The sequence below is a fragment of the Bactrocera oleae genome, chromosome 6, assembly GCF_042242935.1.
Source record: "Bactrocera oleae isolate idBacOlea1 chromosome 6, idBacOlea1, whole genome shotgun sequence".
NCBI classification, from domain to species: domain Eukaryota; kingdom Metazoa; phylum Arthropoda; class Insecta; order Diptera; family Tephritidae; genus Bactrocera; species Bactrocera oleae.
In genome coordinates, this window is record NC_091540.1 from 8,685,127 (window position 1) to 8,707,455 (window position 22,329).

The 22,329-nt window shown below is 30.9% G+C and overlaps 1 protein-coding gene across 4 annotated transcripts in view; it reads right to left on the bottom strand.

Moving 5' to 3' along the window:
* bru3 (bruno 3) overlaps positions 1–19,225 on the bottom strand; it is a 358,657-nt gene extending 339,432 nt beyond the window's left edge. For all 4 annotated transcript variants that reach the window (XM_070111193.1, XM_070111192.1, XM_070111191.1 and 1 more), the window contains exons 1-2: positions 18,684–19,225; positions 12,700–13,762 (exon numbers count right to left, since the gene is read on the bottom strand). In XM_070111193.1, coding sequence (XP_069967294.1) covers positions 12,700–12,759 — 60 coding nt within the window. In that variant the 5' untranslated portion in view covers positions 12,760–13,762; positions 18,684–19,225. The remainder of the gene's footprint in view (positions 1–12,699; positions 13,763–18,683) is intronic.
* Positions 19,226–22,329: the final 3,104 nt, after the last annotated feature.

Genomic DNA, 22,329 nt, shown 5'->3' on the forward strand with positions numbered 1-22,329 from the left:
CTTTAAAAGTTATTCAGTTAACAGATTGCTTTCTTATATCATGTTCCCACCGACATCTAATCACGAGATTTAGGCTGTTGAGTAGAGTATCTCACTAATCTGCTAGATTTAGCAAGATTTCGCCATACAAAAATGAAACTTGTTAATCTTGTCAGCGGAGAAATTTATCACCTTATTGCAGCTGAATTAGACACTACAAATAATTTAATATTTTTGCCAGAATTTATTAAAGTAAAACTGCCTTTTGTAAATGTTCAACTCTTTTCTATAATTTTTTTACAAATTTACATAGTTTGTTCGCTCTAAATGCGACTTCTCACTCATTAAAAGCTACCTTTATTACTTCAACTACAAAATCGACTGATGAGAACTAAGCGGATTAATTAAAGACCACGGAAGTAACGCGAAGTTGTGAAATAAAAATACTATGAAACAAAAATTAATTGGAGAAAGGCGTTTTCTGAATAACTTTAATGTCGTAACGCCTGCCTGATCCTGAATTACATAGCAGCATTTCATGCTACGCATGCTTATTAATGTAATTATGGTAACGGAGTTAAAAAAAAGGAAAGTTCCATGTAAAAATTTAATAGAAATCACACGTGCGTCGGACAGGCGGGCGCAAGTAATCAGGTATGTAGGCGGAATGGAATTTAAGAAAAACAAAACAATACAAAAAAAAAAAAATGATAAGCAACAACAAAAGCAACTGTAATAGAAGTTAAATGCATTTATTAAGTATGCCATAGTGAAGACTTAGGGGTTGGTAGTGATAAGCTCTTGTGCAGCGTGTAAGACTTAGAAATATCTAATCAGACGAAACTCAGGGGCTGCAGCGTGTACTGTGACACAACAGTGGCTTAAAGAACATGAAGAACTGCGCATGTATGTAATTAGATGGCACGAGTATTGCGGCCTGAAGAGGGTTGGGCGGCAATCATAGAAGAAGCAAGGCGGTAAAACTTGTTTTTTCTTAAACTATTGCGAAAAAGGTGAAAAGGGCGGGTGAAATGATTAGTGTAACAATGGGGTGGCAAAACTGATGCATAAAGCTAAGGGTGATTGCACGTAATACCGGTGTAGTATAGCGGTCAGCGCTCCCAGTGCATGTGCACTCATAGTCAACTATATAGAGTAGTTTACTACCATTAATGCTTAGGCACATGCGCTGGGTCCCTTAAGAATTACGACGACTCTTCGGCACACATATATTTGCTTGATTACGTCGTCTCATTGCTGCGATGACACGATAAGCGTATTCAATAAAACGTATATGATATTTGTATAGGTACACACATATGCAGTGTGGAGTATTAAGTAATGTAGGTGAAAGAAAAATCGAGGAGAAATCTTATAACTGCGATTGAGGCATGCCAAATGCGATTTTAGTGGTTGACAATATGTACTATGAAACATACAGGAGAGTAAGAAGGGAGGGTGGGAGCGAAAGTAGCAAAATAAGCATACTTTTTGTTTATTTGTATGTAGTTTGATACTTAGTGCTTAGTAGGTTAACATGCTTGTTGAAAGCAGAGGTCTTCAAATATTTTTCATCAAATACTTTGTGTTACACACACACTTACACACATGTTGGGTAATAAAATTGCGTAGCAAAACAAAAACGTTGGAAGAGAAACGAAAATAGGAAACTAATGTTGTATTATGATGAGTACAAAGAAGAAAGTGATGGCATATATGTAAACAGACGCCCGACAGTCGTAATGTGCTTTTTAGTACATATGTGACGCCGCAGAGATTTGGACTTAAAGAGTAAATGAATTTTTTGTAAATATTGAAGGCAAATGGAAAAGTATTAAATTATTAAATTTTGAGCATAAAAATAGAAACTGCTAGTTAAGCGAAAATGTTGAGATATACAGCCATACAAAATAAACCGTTTATTGTTTTTTGGCAACTATAAATATATTAGTTGACATTTGAAAAATTTCAGTTATTTTTGAGTTGAAAAAAATTAATAAAAACAATTATGTGTAGGATAACACTCAAATGCGCTTTAAATTTTTTTTCAAAAAGCCTTGATTGAGAGTTGCCGCATATCTTTTATCTTAAACATATCACTTCTTTGCTAATGACCAAGAATTTAGTATTATGCATGAGCCTTTTACAGAAAATAAGTTTTGAAAGCAGGGCTGCCATAAAACATGTATTAGAAATATTGAAAACAAATGATTTTAAAAGTTTGTAATAGTAAAAATTTTCAGGGTTGCCATATACTTTTATTTTAAATTTTAATCTTTAATTGAATACTTGTAAAAATTATTGTTTTCTTAATTTTTAACATTATTACTTAATAATTGAAATCAAACAAATTTTGCATGCTTGCCTTATATTTTTATTTTAGATTTCATTTTTATAAATTATTCAAAATGCAAAAAACAAATATTTTTTCATTATTCCGTTATTTTTTTCAACAATATCGTTAATTATTGAATTAAAATATGAAAGCGTAAAAATTTGGCAGTGTTGCCATATATTTTGATTTTAAATTTTTATCATTCGTCTTGTAAAAATTATTGTTTCTTTTATTTATGACGTTAATTTTTAAAAATATTACTTAATGACGCATAAAAATTGAAATCGTAAACATTTTGCATGGTTGCCATACATTTATAACTTAAATTCCAATTATATAAATTATTCAACTAGCCAAAAACCACTATTTTTTAATAATTTATAGCAAAATCTAAAATCGTAAAATTTTGGCAGGCTTGCCATATACTTTTATTTTCAATTGAATATATTTTTCTTTTAAGCTAATTTAAATAATTGAAATTGTCAAAATTGCGCTAGAAACTTGTGAAACAAATTGCTTCATTTACTTTATTTGCACTGTATTAAAATAAAAGAAGTTGTCAACAAAATGTTTAATTTTAATAGCGGGAGTCACTGTCTTTTTATTTTTTACTCTTTAAAAGTGTTGCCTTGTGGTTTATATGTAAAAGATTTAATATGTCAAAGTTTATGAATTTTGATAGAAAATAGTTGATTTACAGACACGGTTGCCATATCATAATATTAAAATTGCTTCTTCAAAAACATTGTTTTTTTAATGTTTTATGGAATCTGATTACTTCATGCAACAAAAACTATATCTTCTCCGCACTTACATCATTACATAATTTCTTACTTTCCCAACTAATAATGTCATCTCTTACGACTCTAACAACTCACTTACGTAACAGCAATAACTTATTTCGCTTGGCATTTAACACAGCAATAAAACTGTCTCGTTCAATGTATTTTGCAACACCACAAAGATTTCTTCAACCAACTTGCATTGTGTGCACAAACTAACACATAGCACAGGCGCCACAAAGTATGTCAAGAAATTAATAAAATATTTATAAACAAGTACAAGTGGAAGTATGCATGCACGTACCACATATTCCCTCGTAATTGTGGCACATTCATATGCTAATGTGTACGTGTGCGCTGCAAGTTAACAAGGTGCTTACACTGGTTTTTATTAGTCAAGTATGTAACGAAATAAAAGTCTACCAAAGGAGTCGTAAGAAATAATAGTAAGCAAACAAAGAAATCGGCATAAAAAAAGTGCAGAGTAAGGCAGAGCATGAGTGGATAGAGTTACAATAATGAAAGCAATTTTGTCGTCTGTGATTGTCACTTTCAAAGTGAAGTTGGTGTGTGTGTATGCCTGTATATAGTTACAAATGTACACACATACAAATGCTGGCTTTATTTTGTAGCGAGTGCTAGGCTTGTAAGTGAGCTATGTTATACGGGCGCATTCTTTTTATTTATGTTGATTAGCTGCTAATTTTTGTGTGAAACAATAAATAATGCTGCTAAGTTGTGAGAATTATGAGTAGCGGGCGAACAAATGAAAAATATATACAATGTGTATGTCTGTAACAATTTTTCCAATTACTAGGCAATTTTTGCAGCTTGCTTTTTGGAAAGAATAATAAAGTTTCTAAATTTATAAATTTTTTTTATAATTATTTAAAGCTTTTTGTTAGTTATTATTTTGTATATTTTTTTTTAAATTTTTGGCATAATATATTTTTTAAAGCACAATATACAGAGAAATGAGAACTAAGACCTAAAACGATCTTAATAATTATATAATTTATTATAAAAATTATAATTTTAATATGAAAATAAATACAAAAAAACGTTAACTTACGTTATACCGAAGCTTATAAAAGATTCTTTATAAGAATTTGATTTCGATCGGTCTTTATTCAGAAGTTTATGTTATTTTTTGGGTATTCATAGTTATCTTTAAATGACAAGTCTTTCACGTATCGAAAGAAAATTTTAAAAGATAAAGAACATGTGAAAGCTTTGAGATCGATATCTCAAAAACTGAAGGATAGACCGACGGTAACACAGTCAGACGGAGAGGACCTAATCAACCCAGCTCGTCATGCTGATAATTTTTATATGCCTTTTATGAGGTCTCTTAACTTTTTCTTCTTGGTCTAACAAACTTAATATACCTTGTACGGGGTATAAGTATTAAAAAATTTTGCATGGTAACCCTATATTCATTAATTGGCAATCATTTTATTATTATATAAATTATAAAAACAGTTTAAATATTACTTTAAAAAACTGCTTCCAAAATTTTTTGTAAGAAATGGCAACACTTTATATTATATTTTTCTTTAATTCCAATATATTACATAAATATATCAAAAATTTGTATTAATATTATTATCAAATAGTATTAAGCATACGTGCAAAAGATTTAAAAATATTAGCATGGTTGCCATATATTTTTTTTATGTAAGAAATTTAAACATACATTTTTTTCGTGGAGATAAGAATATTTAATTTTTTTTATTAAAAAAAAAAAAATACCAAAACAAAAAATAACTATATTTTTATCGATGACAGTCTATACAAGAAATATGTTTACATATAAAAATTTTATATATGAATATATGTTAGATATACAAATTCAATAATCATGTAAAACTTTTTATTTATAATATATCAAAATAACTCATTATTGTTTCTTGTAAGCTGCTATAATAAGTAATAATGTATGTTCAAACATACCTTTTCATTTCATTTGTTTACATATTTTTTTTTTAATATTTTGCTTCTTTTAGTACCTAAATATACGCATATATGTTCACATTTATATACAAATATGTGTATTTGGTCTAAACACATTGCCCAAAAACGTCTTAGCATATTTCCGCACCACATAAACATAATAAACACTTAGCGCTTTGGTAAACATGCGCTTAACCATGTAATTACCGCCAGTCAGCGGCAAACGTTGCATACCCGCCAGGCGCCAACAATTGAACTACACACAGTTTGCGCGCTAACAGCTTTTTATGACTAGTGGCTTTCTTAAATAATTGGCACATTAGACGTGTATAATATTTGTGAGAAAAAATATGAAGCAATAGTAAAACAAAAAAAAAAAGAAAATACAAGAAATAAAAATAAATAATAACACGCTTTGGCCGGAGTTGTTTTCGGCATATTAGCCGGCTTTTTTCAGAAAAACCTACTATTTTCATAATATTTTTTTCATTTTTTAGATTGTGCCTACCTATCAACTGACTTGGGCTTTGTAAACATATAATTTGCCAAAGAAAAGTATAAATCACTGAGTTTTCTTAAAGACATTATATAATATATTATATACGCATACATCTATTTGGGGCTAAAATTATATATGTTGTGTGTTCGTATTGGTGAAGCTATCCATGTGTTGTGGAAGAAAGGCGTAATCAGAGGCGTACACGGACATGTTTGTTTTCATGGCATAAGTTCTTGTTTTGGTTTATTTTTTTTTTGCTTTTTTTTGAATGACGCCAAAATCTTAGCATAGTTTTTGGCGTAGTTCGGTTTGTTTGCGGACTGCGTTCTCTTTCATTATGTTATTATCAAACATATTTTATGCTTTTATACAGACCAAGGGCCAGCCCCACATTAAGTCACAACTTGTAAGCAAATTTGGTGTGCAAACAGAGTTGACCTTCACTTGTTTCTTCGACCTCGTCCCCCCCGAACTCGCTAGCACTTTCTTGTGTGTCTATTTTTAGTTGCCTATATTTAACTTAAGCCGATTGCCACGGCAACTTCTTTGCCCTTTCGCATGACTTTGCAGGACTGTGGTGTGTCGAGCGTAAAATTATGCTTTACTTGTAGTATTTTTCCAGTTGCTTGAACGCCTACTGGTGTGCTTTACATCACATATATAAATTGCGCTTATTTTATTTTTTAATGTTGATTTCCTTTTTTTTTGTTTCTGTGGTGCTTGGCTAACGTTTTGTGATTTACTTGCATGTGCACATGCTATGCTAATTCCATTAAATTTGGTGTGAAATGCATCTTGATAAGCATGTGTGGGTATGAAAATTAGTCGCAATTAAGTATGAATGTGTTGAGATTGGCATCACCGCAGCGAGCAAATGGAAGCTTTTTAATGTGTGATTGGAATGAGCAGCTCAAATAGTGACAGGTATCGTACTGCAGTAGTTCAAAGGGGGTGTAGAACCCACGGAGGGTGTTCAAAATAATTTAAAGGTATAGTTTTATAACCAATCAAATTGCCGTATATATTGCCAGAATAAAGTTTTCGTACTTATTAACCGACAGAATTTTGAAAAACATTTTTAAATTTATTTCTCCTAAAATTAACTTAACATAATTGAGAAAAAACAATATTTTTTTTTCTTGAGCAACGAATGCCTCTTATATAATTTTCCTTTATTTCTAACAGTTTTAGGATCTCTGCAACATCATACTCATATTAAAAATTTTTCATAATTCGGTTGAGAACTACAAAAATATTTTTGGTTATGAATGAAATATGATGTAAGTGGAGTTATTTTTAAGTTTTGAGCATATATCAGTTTTTTTTTTAATTTTTAATGCATAAAAAGAAAATTGAAAGTATCTTTTTCGGTACTAACGACAGTTATATAATATGTAAAAATAGGGCTGACAAAGAAAACGAACGAGAATGAAATTTTGGTCGAATAAATTCAACTAATTTTGTTGAGAGCTCTCTTCAAAAATTACCTAAAGTTATTTTATCGTCTATTATATAAGGATTATTAAAATAATATTCGGAAAAGATGGCTGGCTAGTAAGTTAACTCACAAGGTACATTATTGTCTATTAGGGCTTCAATTAAAATATTTTGCGCTTCAGCTTTACCATCCATATATCCGGAAGGGCTGTTTACTTGGCAGATCTTTAAGCAGCACCCAAATTTTTTAGCTGTGTGGCATGTATCTAAATTATGTTGTTGAAATAAGTTCTACATGCTTCAAGATTAAGTTACGTTAAATAAGTCAAAATAGTTCTCATGTACTTTTGCAATTCAGTACTTATAAATAAAAAATAAATAAAAATATGTTGCCGTTTTCAATCTGTAAATTAGATCAAATAAAATAACTAATGCTCTTAAAGTAAGTCTATAAAAAGTATAGATCTGGCAAATCAAAAAATATTTGCGTTATTTTGTTAGTTGCAGCCACTTCTAATAAGCTCCGCCACCTCTTAATATTCTTCAAAAAAATTTTTCTCGCAATTTTTGGTTTAAAATTAAATTTTGACGCCTTAATGTATGCTTCAATATATATATAGCGTGTCACAACGCATATTGTCGTTACTATATGTGTGACACATTAAATTGCCGAAGCTCGCGGCAATAATAGGAAGAAGCAGGTTTTTTCAAATATATTATATTTATCTGTGTGCTATATGGAAAATCCTGCTGAAAAGCGAAACGTGCGCAGCAACAGCGAGAGACGCAAATTTGCACGCAACGCTTGGCTATTTTGCTTACACCCTGCTAAGGGATAACGAACCGAACAACAACCAAACAAAAAGAAGCAAACAACCACGCACAGCACACCAAATGCATGTCAATGAGTCTGCTGCTCCAATTTTGTGCGTCGACAAATATTCCCGTTACATACGCAAAAATGCTGGTTGTCGCTTTTTTTTTTTTTATGAACTTTTTTGATGTTTTGTTTTCTTTTTTTTGGTTTTTCTGTAGAATATTTAGTGTGCTTTTTTGCATTGTTGCTGGTGTTTGTCAAAGGCACATAACATGACAAGCTGCTGATGAGGCGAACGACGTCACGCAGCCAACGCACATATAAGCAGCGCCGAACAAGTGACAATATCAAGTGAACTTGCGAGGGTGGAGAGCGGTGTGAGTGCGCTAGCAGTCCACAAGAAACTACCAAGAAGATAACAGGAATATAGAGCAGCGAGTGTTTTTTTATTATTTATTTTTGTGGAAAATAAACGAAATTGGCGAGAAGTTGCTAAAAGGATAATAAGAACAAGCTACTATGGCGGTTTTACTGTCTGCGCGCTTTTGGCGTCTTAAGAAGAGTACATGGAGTATACTAATACAAGCGTAAAATATTTACATTCATATTTTACTATGCTTGTATTTGGCGAGATTTCTTCATACTATAAATGGCATAATGAGCGGAAACTGTGTCACCATTAAAGAGTCGCTGAGGGCAGGAGAAGAGCAAAGAGCAGCAATCACAGAAGTTTAGACACAATAAAAATGGTAATACCTATCTACTAAACGCAAGATATCGCAAAATATATATTTGCGTTAAAATAAAGCAACAACAAAAACTAAGAGAGCATAGTCACCGCGCACTAACACATTGACAGTTCGCAGCAAAATCGTATAAGCAGGAAAAGCCGCAATCAGCACCAGCTAGCGAACAGCTGTGCACCAACACGCTGACGCGTTACGCACGAACGCACCAATAAAATGACAACAATAACAACAAAAACATCATATATATATTGTGCGAGAAAAAATTCCAATCAGCAGCGCACACCGTGGCAGGCGACAACGCAGACAACGCAATGTCAGCAACTAAGCGAAAATTGCTGTAAAGCAAAGCGAATGACAGAAAATAAAACGAAACGAAAGATGTTTAGCAAGTAAAATGAAATTACGAGAAAAAACGTAAAATAAAACAGCGCACAAATAATATACGAGCAAAAGTTGGTGCGTAGACCAGCATGGCTGGTGGACTCGTAAACACAACGCCAGCATACAAATACATGAAAAATATGTATGTGTGTGTTTGTATATGTGTGCATGCCGGTTATGGCAAGGGCGTCAGCATACAACGGGGATGTTGCTTAGATAAAATAATCAATGAAGGGTAGAAATTGCTGATAATACGCAGACAACAAGCGATTACGTAGAGCGCGCGCATACATACAAATATAAGCTGACACATAAATATAAATATACAAGCATATGCATACAAGTATAGTAATACATGCATATAAATATACGCTGACACACACACATATAAAAATACAAATATATATATCTAAATTTTTCAACACATACAAACAAATACAAATAATGCTAAAACACATCCAGTACACGCAAGCGCTACAGTGCGCTATGCGTGGCGTTAACTGTGTGTAAGTTGTAGCGTATGTGCGTAAATGCGCCGTTAGACGAACTAGTACATCAATAGCTTGTGTTATCTAGCAAAAATAATATGAACAAACGCGCTCTAGATCAAAATAAAATAATACAACTTGAAATAGGCAGATAAGAGTCTAAATATAAATGATACGGGTTGGCGTGGCAATCCACTGCCGAACTGCTTACCTCTGCTAAAAGCCTGCTGGTAAGGCTTATATTGAATAAATACGTAAGTGTATTTGTTGCTGCAAGCTCGCATTTTTGGCTCTAATCTGAGTACGCTAGCGCAATTTTTTAATATTGAAAATTGGTTTAGCACAGGAAATGCTTTGCAAGTAACGGTTTCAACTTGAAATTACCGTTAGCATTTCTTCGCCTTGCTGCTGCGTTACGTTAAATTTAAGTATTATAATGATTGTGAGTAAAAGCCTTAGTCAGCGAAAATTTTAAAGTAAAGCGTTATATCTACAGGAAACATGGTAAAGCTTTTGGTAGAGAACTCAAAAAAAAAATGTAATGTAAATTTACTTTTATGTGTTTGAAGATAGTTTGGTTTTCACATCTCATATGAGTTGAGTTTTTGCTATGGGTAATGTAAAACTATTTGACATATTTCAATCATGCAGAAGTAGAGTTTGCTAACGTTAAACGCCTGTTTTGTAAAATATGCTTAAAGGGAAAAACTGATTTATTTTTATATTTCTCCTGCATATTATTGAGTCGCAAAAGCAAAGAGACACTCATAACTGGAAGTATATATAATATATTTAGTAGATATAAAATCGAATTTTAATTTAATTTAAGCATTATGGCAAATGTAATTCTTTTTCTTCTTAAAAGCGTGCTGCTTATGACGCTAATGTTGGTCTTACGACTTTTATAGTGACCTTGAAATCACTGCAGCCGTGTAATAGATAAAATTATTCTGAGTAAGGCAGACTTGTTTTTATAAAAAATAAAGCAAAAGTTGGCCTTACGACTTTTATAGTGGGCTTGAAATCACTGAAGACGCAAGAGAGATAAAATTATTGAGAGTAAGGCAGACTTGTTTTTTATAGAAAATAACCAAAAAACTTTCAAATGCTTTTAGTAAATAATGGAGACTGAATGGTCAGAGGCGTGAAATCATTATAATTTCTACTGTTAATAATCAAAAAAAAAAAAAAAAATAGATAGTTCTACTCGACAATCTTGGCTTGATATAAGAGATAGAGTGCAGGCACTTACATAGCATATTTACCGTACATACATTATTTACCGTTTCAAAATATGGTTTTTGAGTATTGCCAGTGCTGGTTTCTTCCTTTGTGCGATTGCATTGATTCTTTAGGAGTCTAGTTTCTTTATTTTAGAAAATTTACTTTTTTGTAATATATATTTTCGAAAACTTGTTGATTTTTCTTAAGAAAATATCTGATTTTCTAATATATATGTGGAGTTTTATACTATGTAAGATTCAATTGCTTCGAAGCAAATAATGCTGTGTGCATACAAATAAGTTAACAGAAGCTTGAAATTATGTATTTTAAAGTAATTTTGCCAATTATTGATGTTTATGGTATGTAAAGAGAGTCAATATTATAGCAAATAACAATTATTAACAATATATTTCGCAATAAAGTTTTTGAAAATTTTTCAAGATAGTCTAAATTTTTAAGCTTAATTTTCTGTATTTTTTTCGCTTGATTTCTCTAAAATATTCGCTATATAGACAAAATATAATTAAAGTTCCACATAATTTTGCTCAACGTCTCTAAACGATATCCAAAATAATTTTTCATATACGCCACTAAAGCGCAAATATTCTTTAATTGAATAAAAATCATCAAATAATTAATATGCATATCCCTCATTATTGCCAAAAATTAATTTCACGAACACTAAACAAACAAAATCAGTAATTTCGTATATGTTAATAATATTGACCTATGATGTCTAGATTTATGCTACGCTGTCAAATTTGCAACGCCCATTTATCTACCGAAATATGAAGAGGGCAGACAGCCAAAATAAAACAAAATCAGTTGCTCATACTCGAATTGTTAGACAAGACTAAACAAGACATTTACTCTGCCGCCCAAGCAACACAAAAGCAAACGCACACACACACAAATACTCAGCTTTAACTTGATAACACTTAACAAAGCTTGGGTATATAGAGTTGTTATTGTGGGTGCCGTAAGTAAACTTCATAAGGCTGCAGCGCAGCGATGATTAATTATGAAAATATGTTGCCTTTGATGGGGCAGCGTAAGGCGTAAAGCAACAATGGGCAGGGTTGTGGAGCAGCTGGGCGAAAAGTAATATGGACAGCCGTATTAAAAAAAAAAAGCGGAAAGCCAAAAATATGTGGCGGACATGCTAATAAAAAGGCAAGTAAATGCAAGTATGTGTGTTTTTCAATAAAGCTGCGCTACATTTTTGTGCCTATGCCTGTGTGAGCCAAGCCAGTAAGCCTAGCGGTCTCTGTGTGATTTGTCGTACATTTTCGTACTTTTCTGTATCGGTATTGGTGCAAACCAATGGCGGCACGCTCGCTATTGTTATAATATATATTTCTTTATATAGATGTATATATATATATATCATTAAGACATTTAGTTTTATTTGTTAGCGGCGCAATGTTGTTGTTGTGTTTTTATATGAGCTCAGTTATTGTGTCAGTTGCTTAGTCAAAGTCACATATTATGTTGTCATTACGTGACTACACGAGAAGATTTATTACATTTTATATACTTTTATAAGCGCCACACCCCAACCTGACACGCACACACACCTACAAATATTCGATAGAAAGCATAAAGTACATTGGCGATTTTTTGCTGCTGTAGGAATGTGTATTAAAGACTTGGCAGAAACTTCGGCTCCATATACCCTAAAGTTATGCTACGCAGTTGCATGTAAGTAATCAGCCGCCTTACTATATGCTATGTTTTTGTATATGTGGCACATTGTTGAGATTGTAGCGCAATAAAAGTGGCAAATTACAGATTAAAAAAGAACTAGAAAGAAAAAAAGGATTTGTTTTTGTTGTTTGTTTTGATAACTGTGTTTCCATATATTTACGTAGGTTATAAATATTTACACATACATTAATTTTCGCCAAAATTCTAATTTCTGCTCTCTGGCTTTTACTTAAACTGCCTCTCCAATTAATTTAAAATGTTCAATTTATTTGCTAATTTCAAATAAAATATTTTTTTTTGTGTTTTGTTTTATTTTTTAGATTTGCATTATTTCTTCGGTATACTCACAGTAACTTGTTGAGCAAACTCAACCTTCGGCTGGCCGACCAATTCAATAATATGAACCATATGGAACGCTTTTTTCTGCACTAACACTGTTGTTGATGAGCGATTTTTTGCTCTTGCTCTTAGTTGTTGTTTATTTGTTTTTGGCGTAAGTGTACTTTGCTGGATTTGTTTTACAAACAACGTATAGTTATCGTTGTTTTTTTTGTTTTTGTATTAAATTTGATTTATTTGCGCTCACTTAATGATTATTTATTATTTTTCTCTTTTATTTTGCACAATTTTTTCAACCGAATAATTTTCTCTTTTTTTCGCTGGTTTATTTGGTTGGTTGTTGTTGTTTATTTTATATTTGTGTGTTTTTTCTAACTTTTGTGTGTTTGGCGTTTTCTGCGCTGTGTGGAAAATGTTCTTTCTGCTACTTTATTGATTACTTTAGTTGATTTCGTTTGCAGCAGAAAATGGCCGCACTTGGTTTTGCACAATTCTTCAGCTTTTTACGAATATTAATTTTTTCTTCGTAATCAATTTTTATTTCTCTATTAAAAAATATGTATCGCTGCAGCGTTTTGATTTAGATGTTGCACATTTGTATTTATCTTTTGTATTTTTATGAGTCAAGTAATGTTGTCACCTGGCAAAATTTATTGTTTTTGTTTTATAAATAACTCAGCTGGTTTTCGCAAAGTATATTTTTATGTGAAATTTAGGTTTTTACTTACTTTTTAGTTTGATTATGAATTTGTGCTATTGTTTGTAGTTGTTTGTAATGTTTGCAGAGTTTATATTTGATTTTAGTTTACTTGTATAAGGTGTGCACTTAAGAAGTTTACTGTTATTTTAAGTTAATGAATTTTCTTTTTTAAAAATTTTTTTACCACTGCCGCCTTTGCTGATTTTTTCATATGCACAAATTGTTGTTTTTTTTTAATTTTATCTTGGAATATTTTCTTAATATTTTTTAAGTGCAGTTCATTGCTGCCTTTTTTTCTGGTTTCTTAATATTTTTTGTATTATTTATACAAATTTGGTGAAATTCGTTTTCACTTTTGATCAATTGAAATGCCTTTTTGTTGGGAAAAAAATAGAAAATATTGATAATTTACAATATACACATGATAAAATAACTATAGCTTTTGTGTTTCTGTATGCCAAATTTTTGAAACATGTTTCAGTTCAAAATTTTTTTCGCAAAAAACACATGTTTTGATATATATTTTTATTTCAAAATTAATATACGTTTTTATTCTTTGTTTTATAAAAACACAATTTTAAAAACAATTTTTGCATTTTTGTTTTTTTTTTTGGAAATTTTTAACTAATTTTTTCTGAAAATGTTACTTATAAGCTATTATTAGAATTTTATTTAATAAAATATTTAAAAAAAATATTTTATTATAAATTATTTTAATTTTAAAATTAATATTTAATATTTAATATAAAATTATTTTACTTAAATTATTTTTAAAAGAATTATGTTCACTTAAAATTTTGACTTAAAAAAAAAATTATTTTAATTTTAACATTAATATTTAATATTGAAAAATTATTTTACTTAAATTATTTTTAATAGAATTATGTTAACTTAAAATTTTCTTTTAGTCAAAATTTTAAGAAAATTTGCAAAAATACATTTACTGCATGAATTCAAAGCTGAGTGAAATAAACATATAATTTTGTTTAGCCTGAACACAATATATTTTATTTTGTTCTGAAAACAATATATATATAGAATTTAATATTATTAAAAACCTAAATAGTATATAAAAATTTTTTATTTTAATGAAAAAAAATCAATTATTTCTTAATAGTATATATAAATTTTTTATTTTAATGAAAAAAATCAATTATTTCTTAAAATATGTTTTTATGTGATCGAAAATCTTTTTTTACTGAAATGTTGATACTTTTGGAATAAAAATATTGAGTTGAGCACTTTAATTTTATTAGTACAGTAAAAAGTTTAATCAATACAAATGCTGCATGTCTCGTAGAAAATATTAAAGCTTGTTTTGTGCTTGGTTAATTGAGTTCGTTTATTGAGTGAATTTTACATACTGAATGGAGTTGTTCTCGTCTAGTTGCTGACTATTTAAATGCTCAGCAATGGAGAGTATAAAGTTTTATTTAAAATCAGTGTCTGTATATTATTTGAGTTATTCGTTGCTATATGAGTTGACTTATAATGTACCGCTCAAAGTTTTTAAGAATATTTTTTTTTAAAACCAGGAGGCTAAGTTGGTTATTTTGATTAAACTCTTGTCTTAGTTAATGATATGTGTATGTTTTAATGTTGTGAGTTTTTATTTTTTTGAGCCAAACGAAGTCAAACTAGAATATTTTTTAGTTTAGTGAAACAAGTAAATTTTTTTAGTTTGCAAGTGTATATGTATAGAATTTAAAAAAGGCTTAGGTTGTGTGCATGTTAGGTATTAATTATTTTACTTAAATTTCAAACCGGTAATAAGTGAAATATTTTAACTCAGACTTTGAGTTTGAGCTTTATTTCGAGCTTTTCAAGCGCTTTAGTATGCAAATGAGTAAGTTGTATTTAAAATTTATTTTTTAATTTGTTTTTTTTTTTTTTTTGTTAAGGTTAGATATTATTATTTCTCAAAAAAATTAGTTTGGTTTTGATAATATATTTAATACCTTTTTTTAATTTTCTTTTGATAAGTAAGGAAAAAATACATTCTTTTACAGCTCGGCCATATTATAATTTTTTTTTAATGAGAAATATTTCCACATTTTTGTTTTTCCATGCCAAGCACCAGCTTACGTATATTTTCCCTAATTTCCTGTATCTTGATTTCCTGCAAGTGTATTATTAATTTATTCTTTAAACAAAATTATTTCTATTATAAAGTAGTATACAGGTGCAGCTACCTTGAAATTTTCCAAAATATTTCAAGCGAGTCATGTGGAAATAGCCAAAGGCATGAAAAATGCGAAACAATAAATTTTCGGCTATAAAATTGCGAAATAATTATGCGCGGAAAACCAATACTGAACACTAAATCACACATACATACTTATAAAATGCAAATTAAAAAAGAAAACCTTGGAAATTTTTATAGGTGAAACAGCGGCAAGTAATTGAAGCAAAATAAAATGTTTGTGAAGAGCAGTGTGGAAAATGCTTTGGAGAAGTGTATATATACATATATATTTACACGATGAAACAGTTTACACAATTCTAAATCATGTGGCAGCTGTGTAAACGTTTTTTCAATCGTTTGAGGCAAATCGAACGCTTAGCAGCGGTTGAAAAGGCATAAGACACTCCAGCATTCGTGAACTGAGGAAAGGCATGTGTGTATTTTTATATGCACACACACTTTTGTATTATAGTACACATATATACAAAACAACATAATATATTTGTATATACAAGTATATGTGTATATATTTATAATGTATATGAGGTAAAAGCGTTTGCTCACCGAAAGCTATGAGACAGCCAGCCATGCTGAGGCATTTGTGAATTAATGATAAATAAATTCAAATTCAAATTGTTTGCATTATAAAATACTAGAAATAATACGTGCCTTTGTTTGAAGGCGAGAAATCAAAGCGAACTATGCAAATGAATGTCCGAAAATTGCCAAGTAAGTGGTGGCGCTGCCTGTGGTGGTGTGGTCACTGCGGTGCAGCCAATCATGTGCAAATAATTTTGCTTTTGTTCGGCTTTAAATGCCAAAATTGATGAGATGCAAAATTTAATTTTGCGTAAGCAGCCTTACCAACTTGTGCGTTTTAGATTTGCAGGTATTCTGTACAGATTTCGAGTGTTTGCTTTGAAGTAGCTGAAGTTTGGAAATATTTTCAACGTATTTTAGAAAACTGTTGTTTTCGAATGTGTGCTATGAGTTCACAGATTTTCGACTGATTCGACTGAATTAAATTTTGTATTTATGTTTACTTGTTTGCGCTACAATTTTCACTAAAAATTTTTGAAGTAAGTAAGAATTGCTAAGGTTTTTGTATTCTGTAAATTTTTATGAAAAAAAAATTTTTTAAACCGAATTTCATTGTTCATATCCATTAAATTGTAGAATTTCGTTGCCCAGCTGAAACAAATTTTGAAAAAACATAAGTTTTTTCTGAGAAAGTTTAAACGCTTAACTAGAATATTATATTTAGATATTTAGGAGTCCAACAATTTTAATTTTTCTTAACGGTACGCGAATGAAGTAAAACAATTAAATTAGAAGAAAAATAATTTCGAAATTACAAAAAAAGAACTATATAGTTAAAAATATTTACATAAATATAATAGATATAAACAAATATAAACATTTTTTTTTATAAATATTTATACTTAATAATTTTTTTCCAAAGTAATATTTGTCAGTATAAAATTTGTTTTTAAAACATTCAAAAGTTGTTTTCGGAAAAAAATTTTAATATTTTAAATATTCTACAAATAAAGTATTAATGTAATATTTATCAGTAAAAAGTTTGTTTGTTATTAAAATATTTCAAAATTGTTTTCGGAAAAAAATTTTAATATTTTCAATATTCTACCAAAATTAATTTATTGTTTGCAAACATATATTGAAATTTTAGAATATTCAAAAATAACACAGCTTAGCTAGTATTCTTAGCGTTACAATACTTAAGCACTTGTGTGAAACTTTTTGGATAAAGTTTAAAATCAAATTTAACTTATTAAATATTTACTATTTTACTAAAAAAAAAAAGTAACTGAAAAAAAATTAAATTTAAAAAATATAAAATTAATTATATTTAAAAATTTAATGTCAAAAACATAAATAAAATTTTAAATTTTAAATTTTTAATTTTATTTATAAAAAATTTTATTTAATTAATATGCTTATTCAAATAAAAAACTTAATTTAAATCTAGTTAATTTAAATTTTAACTTTGAAATAAAAAGTTGCAATTCGTGTAGTATATTTAATGTTTGAAATATATTTAATTTATATTCTAAAAAAAAAAATTATTTTATAGAAAAAATAACCATCTTAAGTATTTTTTATTATTTTAATATTTTTTATTTTTATTAATTTTTTATAGTCAAAAAATTATTTTTCCTAATATATATAACAAATATAAGAATAATAAATAATTTAAGTATTTGCTATTATTATAAAGAAAATTTATTTTATGTTGAGATTAAGTGTTTATTTTTTTGTTTTTATTTGCTTCACAAACATTTTTTAAGTTATTGTTAGTATGTGTGATTGCAACTGGCAGCTGTCACTTCAAAAGCAATAATTTAATATTAATAAAGTATTCAAAATTTTGGTATTAAAATAATTACAAGTTTTTTTATATAAATTATTTGTTTTTTTAAATCAATAACTTTAAAAAACTGTTAGCTTAAGGAAAATTTAGTTTGGTTGTTTACGCTGTAAACTGTGACAGTACTGTTTTAAATTGTCACTTCAAATATAGTGTAAGTTAAGAAATTTTTAAAAATATATTTTTATGTATAAGAAAAAATTAGTAAAACATAATTAAAATTAAAAAAATAGTTGTTATTTCGTATATTATTAAGTATAAATATTTTTCATTATTTATTAATAATTCAAACTAAAATTAAACATGGACCTATATAAACCGATTTCCAAAAAATATATTTTTTAAGTTAAATAACTTTGAAAAATTCAAAACTCTTTTGCTTTACAAGTTTCGATCTAAATATATAAACATATGTATGTTTTCAAAAAAACGAATTTTAAATTAAAACCAAAATAAAAAAATGTACTTAATTTTCGACTACTTGCATGCGCTTTCAGCTGATTTCAAACTCCATTTTATTTCGTAGTTAACACAATATTCAAAATCACTTGCAAAATTTCATTTAAAACCCTGACATTATTGCTAAGAATATAATAAACAAACAAAAACACTCGAAACCTGCTTTACAAGCTTTGGAAACTAACCAACTTTTCCGTTAACCGTTAGAAAATTTTGAATTGAAACACGTTTCGAGTCGAATTTGGCTCACAAGTATTTACAATATGTGTCTGGTTACATGTGTGTGTGTATATTTTGTTGTTGTGTGTTGAATATTTTCGTGTTGAGCACTATTTTGGAAAACTAAATACGTTACGCTGTTAGCCGCTGAAAAAATTTGCACAATTTATATTTTTCAAATAATTTTTTTTTTCTTTCACTTGAAAAGCTCGTATATACTGCTATTTGGCTATTGTTGTTGTTGAAGAGCTCAACTTAGATTTTGGTTTCGGTTAAAATATTTTTAATTACCGAATTTTTAGTTAAATATTTTATTTTGATCTTACAAATACAAATAAATTTGCTAAAATTTGCAAATATTTAAATATATTTATTTTGTGATGATAATTTTTTTTTTGTGGGTTTGTTTTGCTTTATTCTATTGTTGAATATATTTTGCTTTGCTTGCTTGATTTATTTTTGATATTTGTTTTCTGAGAACTTTGAGAATGTCACACGAGAGACGAGAACTATACGAAATATTTTCTGACTTAACTACACAAAACTCAATAGCGTACTGAAAAAGGACGGCTAACGGCAAGCAGGAAAACCAACCACTCGTATCAAGTTGGAAAATTCAATCAGAATATCGAACGAGCGAACCAACGAGCCAACGAACAAGCGAACGAGCATTGACTGCGCACATACATACATATATGAATATAATAAACAAACACACATTTTAGTATGCATGTGTATGTGTGTGTGTGTTTGTGTGGGTGAACGAGTGGTTAGACGGACATGATGCGAAGCAAGCAAATTTTCAAAATTCAAGTAGCGCACGAAAGTGCCACGACAGCAACGAGTACCCTACACTTGAATTTGTATGCCTACAAAATGTTTGTTTGTGTGTGTATATGTGCGCGCGCTTACAACGGTACATATGACTACTCAGCTATGCGCTACATTTAAACACTTTATACTTACGGCTGTGCGTGTGTGTGTGCGAGTATGAAGCTGAGTCAACGAAGTCACCTATGGTCCAAACGGAAAATTCAACGAACCAGCCGACTAATGAGCCGACCGGCCGAATGCCATATAAACGCCGCCGACCAACCCACATTGCATAGGCCGCGCGCGTCTCGTCGACAGCAACACACACACACACGCACACACAAGTACAACATTATCCGTATATTATGTGTATGTGTTTGTTTGTGGGCCAAGAAAATTCCAGCGCACAGTAGGCGCACGCCAAACAACGAACGAATGCAGCTCGCACACGAACTTACGAATTAACACAAAAATCGAGCATGTTGCATGTCACGACTACGTTGTGGTTCGTTGCCACTTGCGTACGCCAACATGTTCGCAGCAAGCAAACGAGTAGCAGCGAGCGGCATTGCATCAAACAACTAAAATTGCTGGGCCAACGAACGAATGAGAGGCGCATTTTCTAAAGCAACGAGTCCACGGCGAGCGTCAAACGAAATGCGCCGAACTGTTGCGGACGAATATTGCCATACAGCTACTATACACACACATACACATTTGTATATGCTAAAGGTGTCGTGTGTTCGTGCGCTCGCTCGCTGGTTCGGGTGTGTACATTTTCGTGCTCGTTGGTTGTTGTATGTTGTGTTGTGTTGTTGCGGCAGGCCAAAACGGAAAATACAATTACTCGCAAGCGCGCTTGTGTTATGAACCCCTAAAACTCGGCAACGCCATGCAACACCAACATCAATGCTGACCAACAATAACAACATGCTACCATCCGTGGCACAACAAAAGCAACTCAAACATGTGGGTGTGCATGGCAGAGCGCAAGAGTACCAGTGCTTGAGTGTGGCCAGCAGCGTGCTTGCGGTACATGAGAGGGAGTGAGATGACTAGCGTGCGGGGCTGTTGGGTGCTGTTTCCAGTTGCAAGGCGACACACAAACACGTATGTGCAATGCGGGAAAACTAACGGCACAGCAAGTTGTGCGCGCGGTGTGGCGCGGCAGTGCGTTGTTTTGTTGTTGGCGCGCTTGTTGGATTTTTGCGCGAGCGGGTTGGCATTATTGCTGTTTGTGCGAGCGTAGCGCTCGGCTGCTGTTGCTGTAGTTATTGCTGGACTGACGGCTGCCTGAGTTTGAAGTGGAAAATGTGCACGCTTTGCTTTTGTTGTAATTGTATTTGTTTTCATTGCTCTTCTTTTTAGTTTTTTTGTTTTTTTTTTCTTGTGCATGTTTTTGCTTTTGCCTTTGCTGCTTGCCACATATTCTTTGCGCGCGTTGTTGCCGTTGTTGTTGCAGCGATTTTCCTGCCTCCCATTTGTATTTGTTGCTGTTTCTCCATTGCGCTGCGTTGTGTGTTGGTGTTGTTTGCTTTTAATTTTCAACGTTTTTCGTGCAAAAATGCTTTTCGCATTTTCGTAGCGTCGCCGCTTTTTGTTTCCTTTATTATTTATTCTTTTTTTTTTATAATATTCACTCTGCATTTCGTAGCTGTTTAGAAAATGTTTTGAATTTATCGACTTTGTATGTTTGTCTGCGTGCACATACATTGTTTTCGCACTACTTGCCATATTCTTACACACAAATTATTGTCGGAATATGGATCGACTTTGGCTGGCTTTAGCTGTTGTGCTGGAAGGTCAATGCTTTGGATTGTGAGTTTAAAATTTGCTTAAATTTTACTAAACTTAGTTTGTTCAGCATTAAGAAGGCAATGTTAGCAGAATATATGCTGAGACAGTTTTTAAGCTATCAAAGCAAATTTGATGATATTAGTAGCCTATTCGTTTATACGGTTATTATCGAACGTATTTAAAGAAGACCCATTTATCGGGATAACAATTTTGATTATATAAACAGTAAATTAACAGAACTGTAAGCAAAAATAGTTTACGGGCGATTTTTGGTCGAGAAGTTGAAGGGTGGTTAAGTTTTTAAGTATACATATGTAAAACAGTTCATCTCGAGACAACCTTTTAAATACATAACTCACACACTGAACTATATATTCGTCATAAGGCTTGTTAGAAAAAACGAAAAATGTTTATATGTATTATATAGTAGTCGGGTTAATTCATATATATGTTATAAGGCCAACCGAAAAATGTATGTAAGCTGTATCGGGTCTAAGGAATCTTGTAACCCGATTTTGTTAATTTTTGGCAATACCACATACTATTAACATGCCATAAACTAATAATATGCTCCTTAAGTTTCATTAAGGTTCACTTACCATCACCAATATATATGGAGTAAACTCAACCGGATTTTCGAAAATCATGATAATAGATTTATAGAAGGTCGAAAATCTTTGTATTGTGTATATGGCGACTAAGAGAAATTCAATAAAATATCTCACAGATTGCTGGATATTTTCGACAAAATGTGTGCTATAGCAACTGGGGTCACTATTTCGAACAATAGCACTCCGATTTTGACAATTTTTGGACAGAAGGTCTGCAAGACTATTCGGGCAAAGTATTATATGAAAGAATCAGATAGAATTTAAAATTGTGTTAAATGGGAAGTAGGCGTGGTTGTAGTCTGATTTTGTCCATTTTCGCACTGATACATAGGAATGTCAAGATGATATTATATTAGAGATTTAGTCGATATCGGTCGAGCAGGTCCTGAATTGTGCGTTTTCATCTAAATGTGGGCGGTGCCACGCCCATAGTCATATATTGACCCTAGGCTCCTATAAAGCTTTC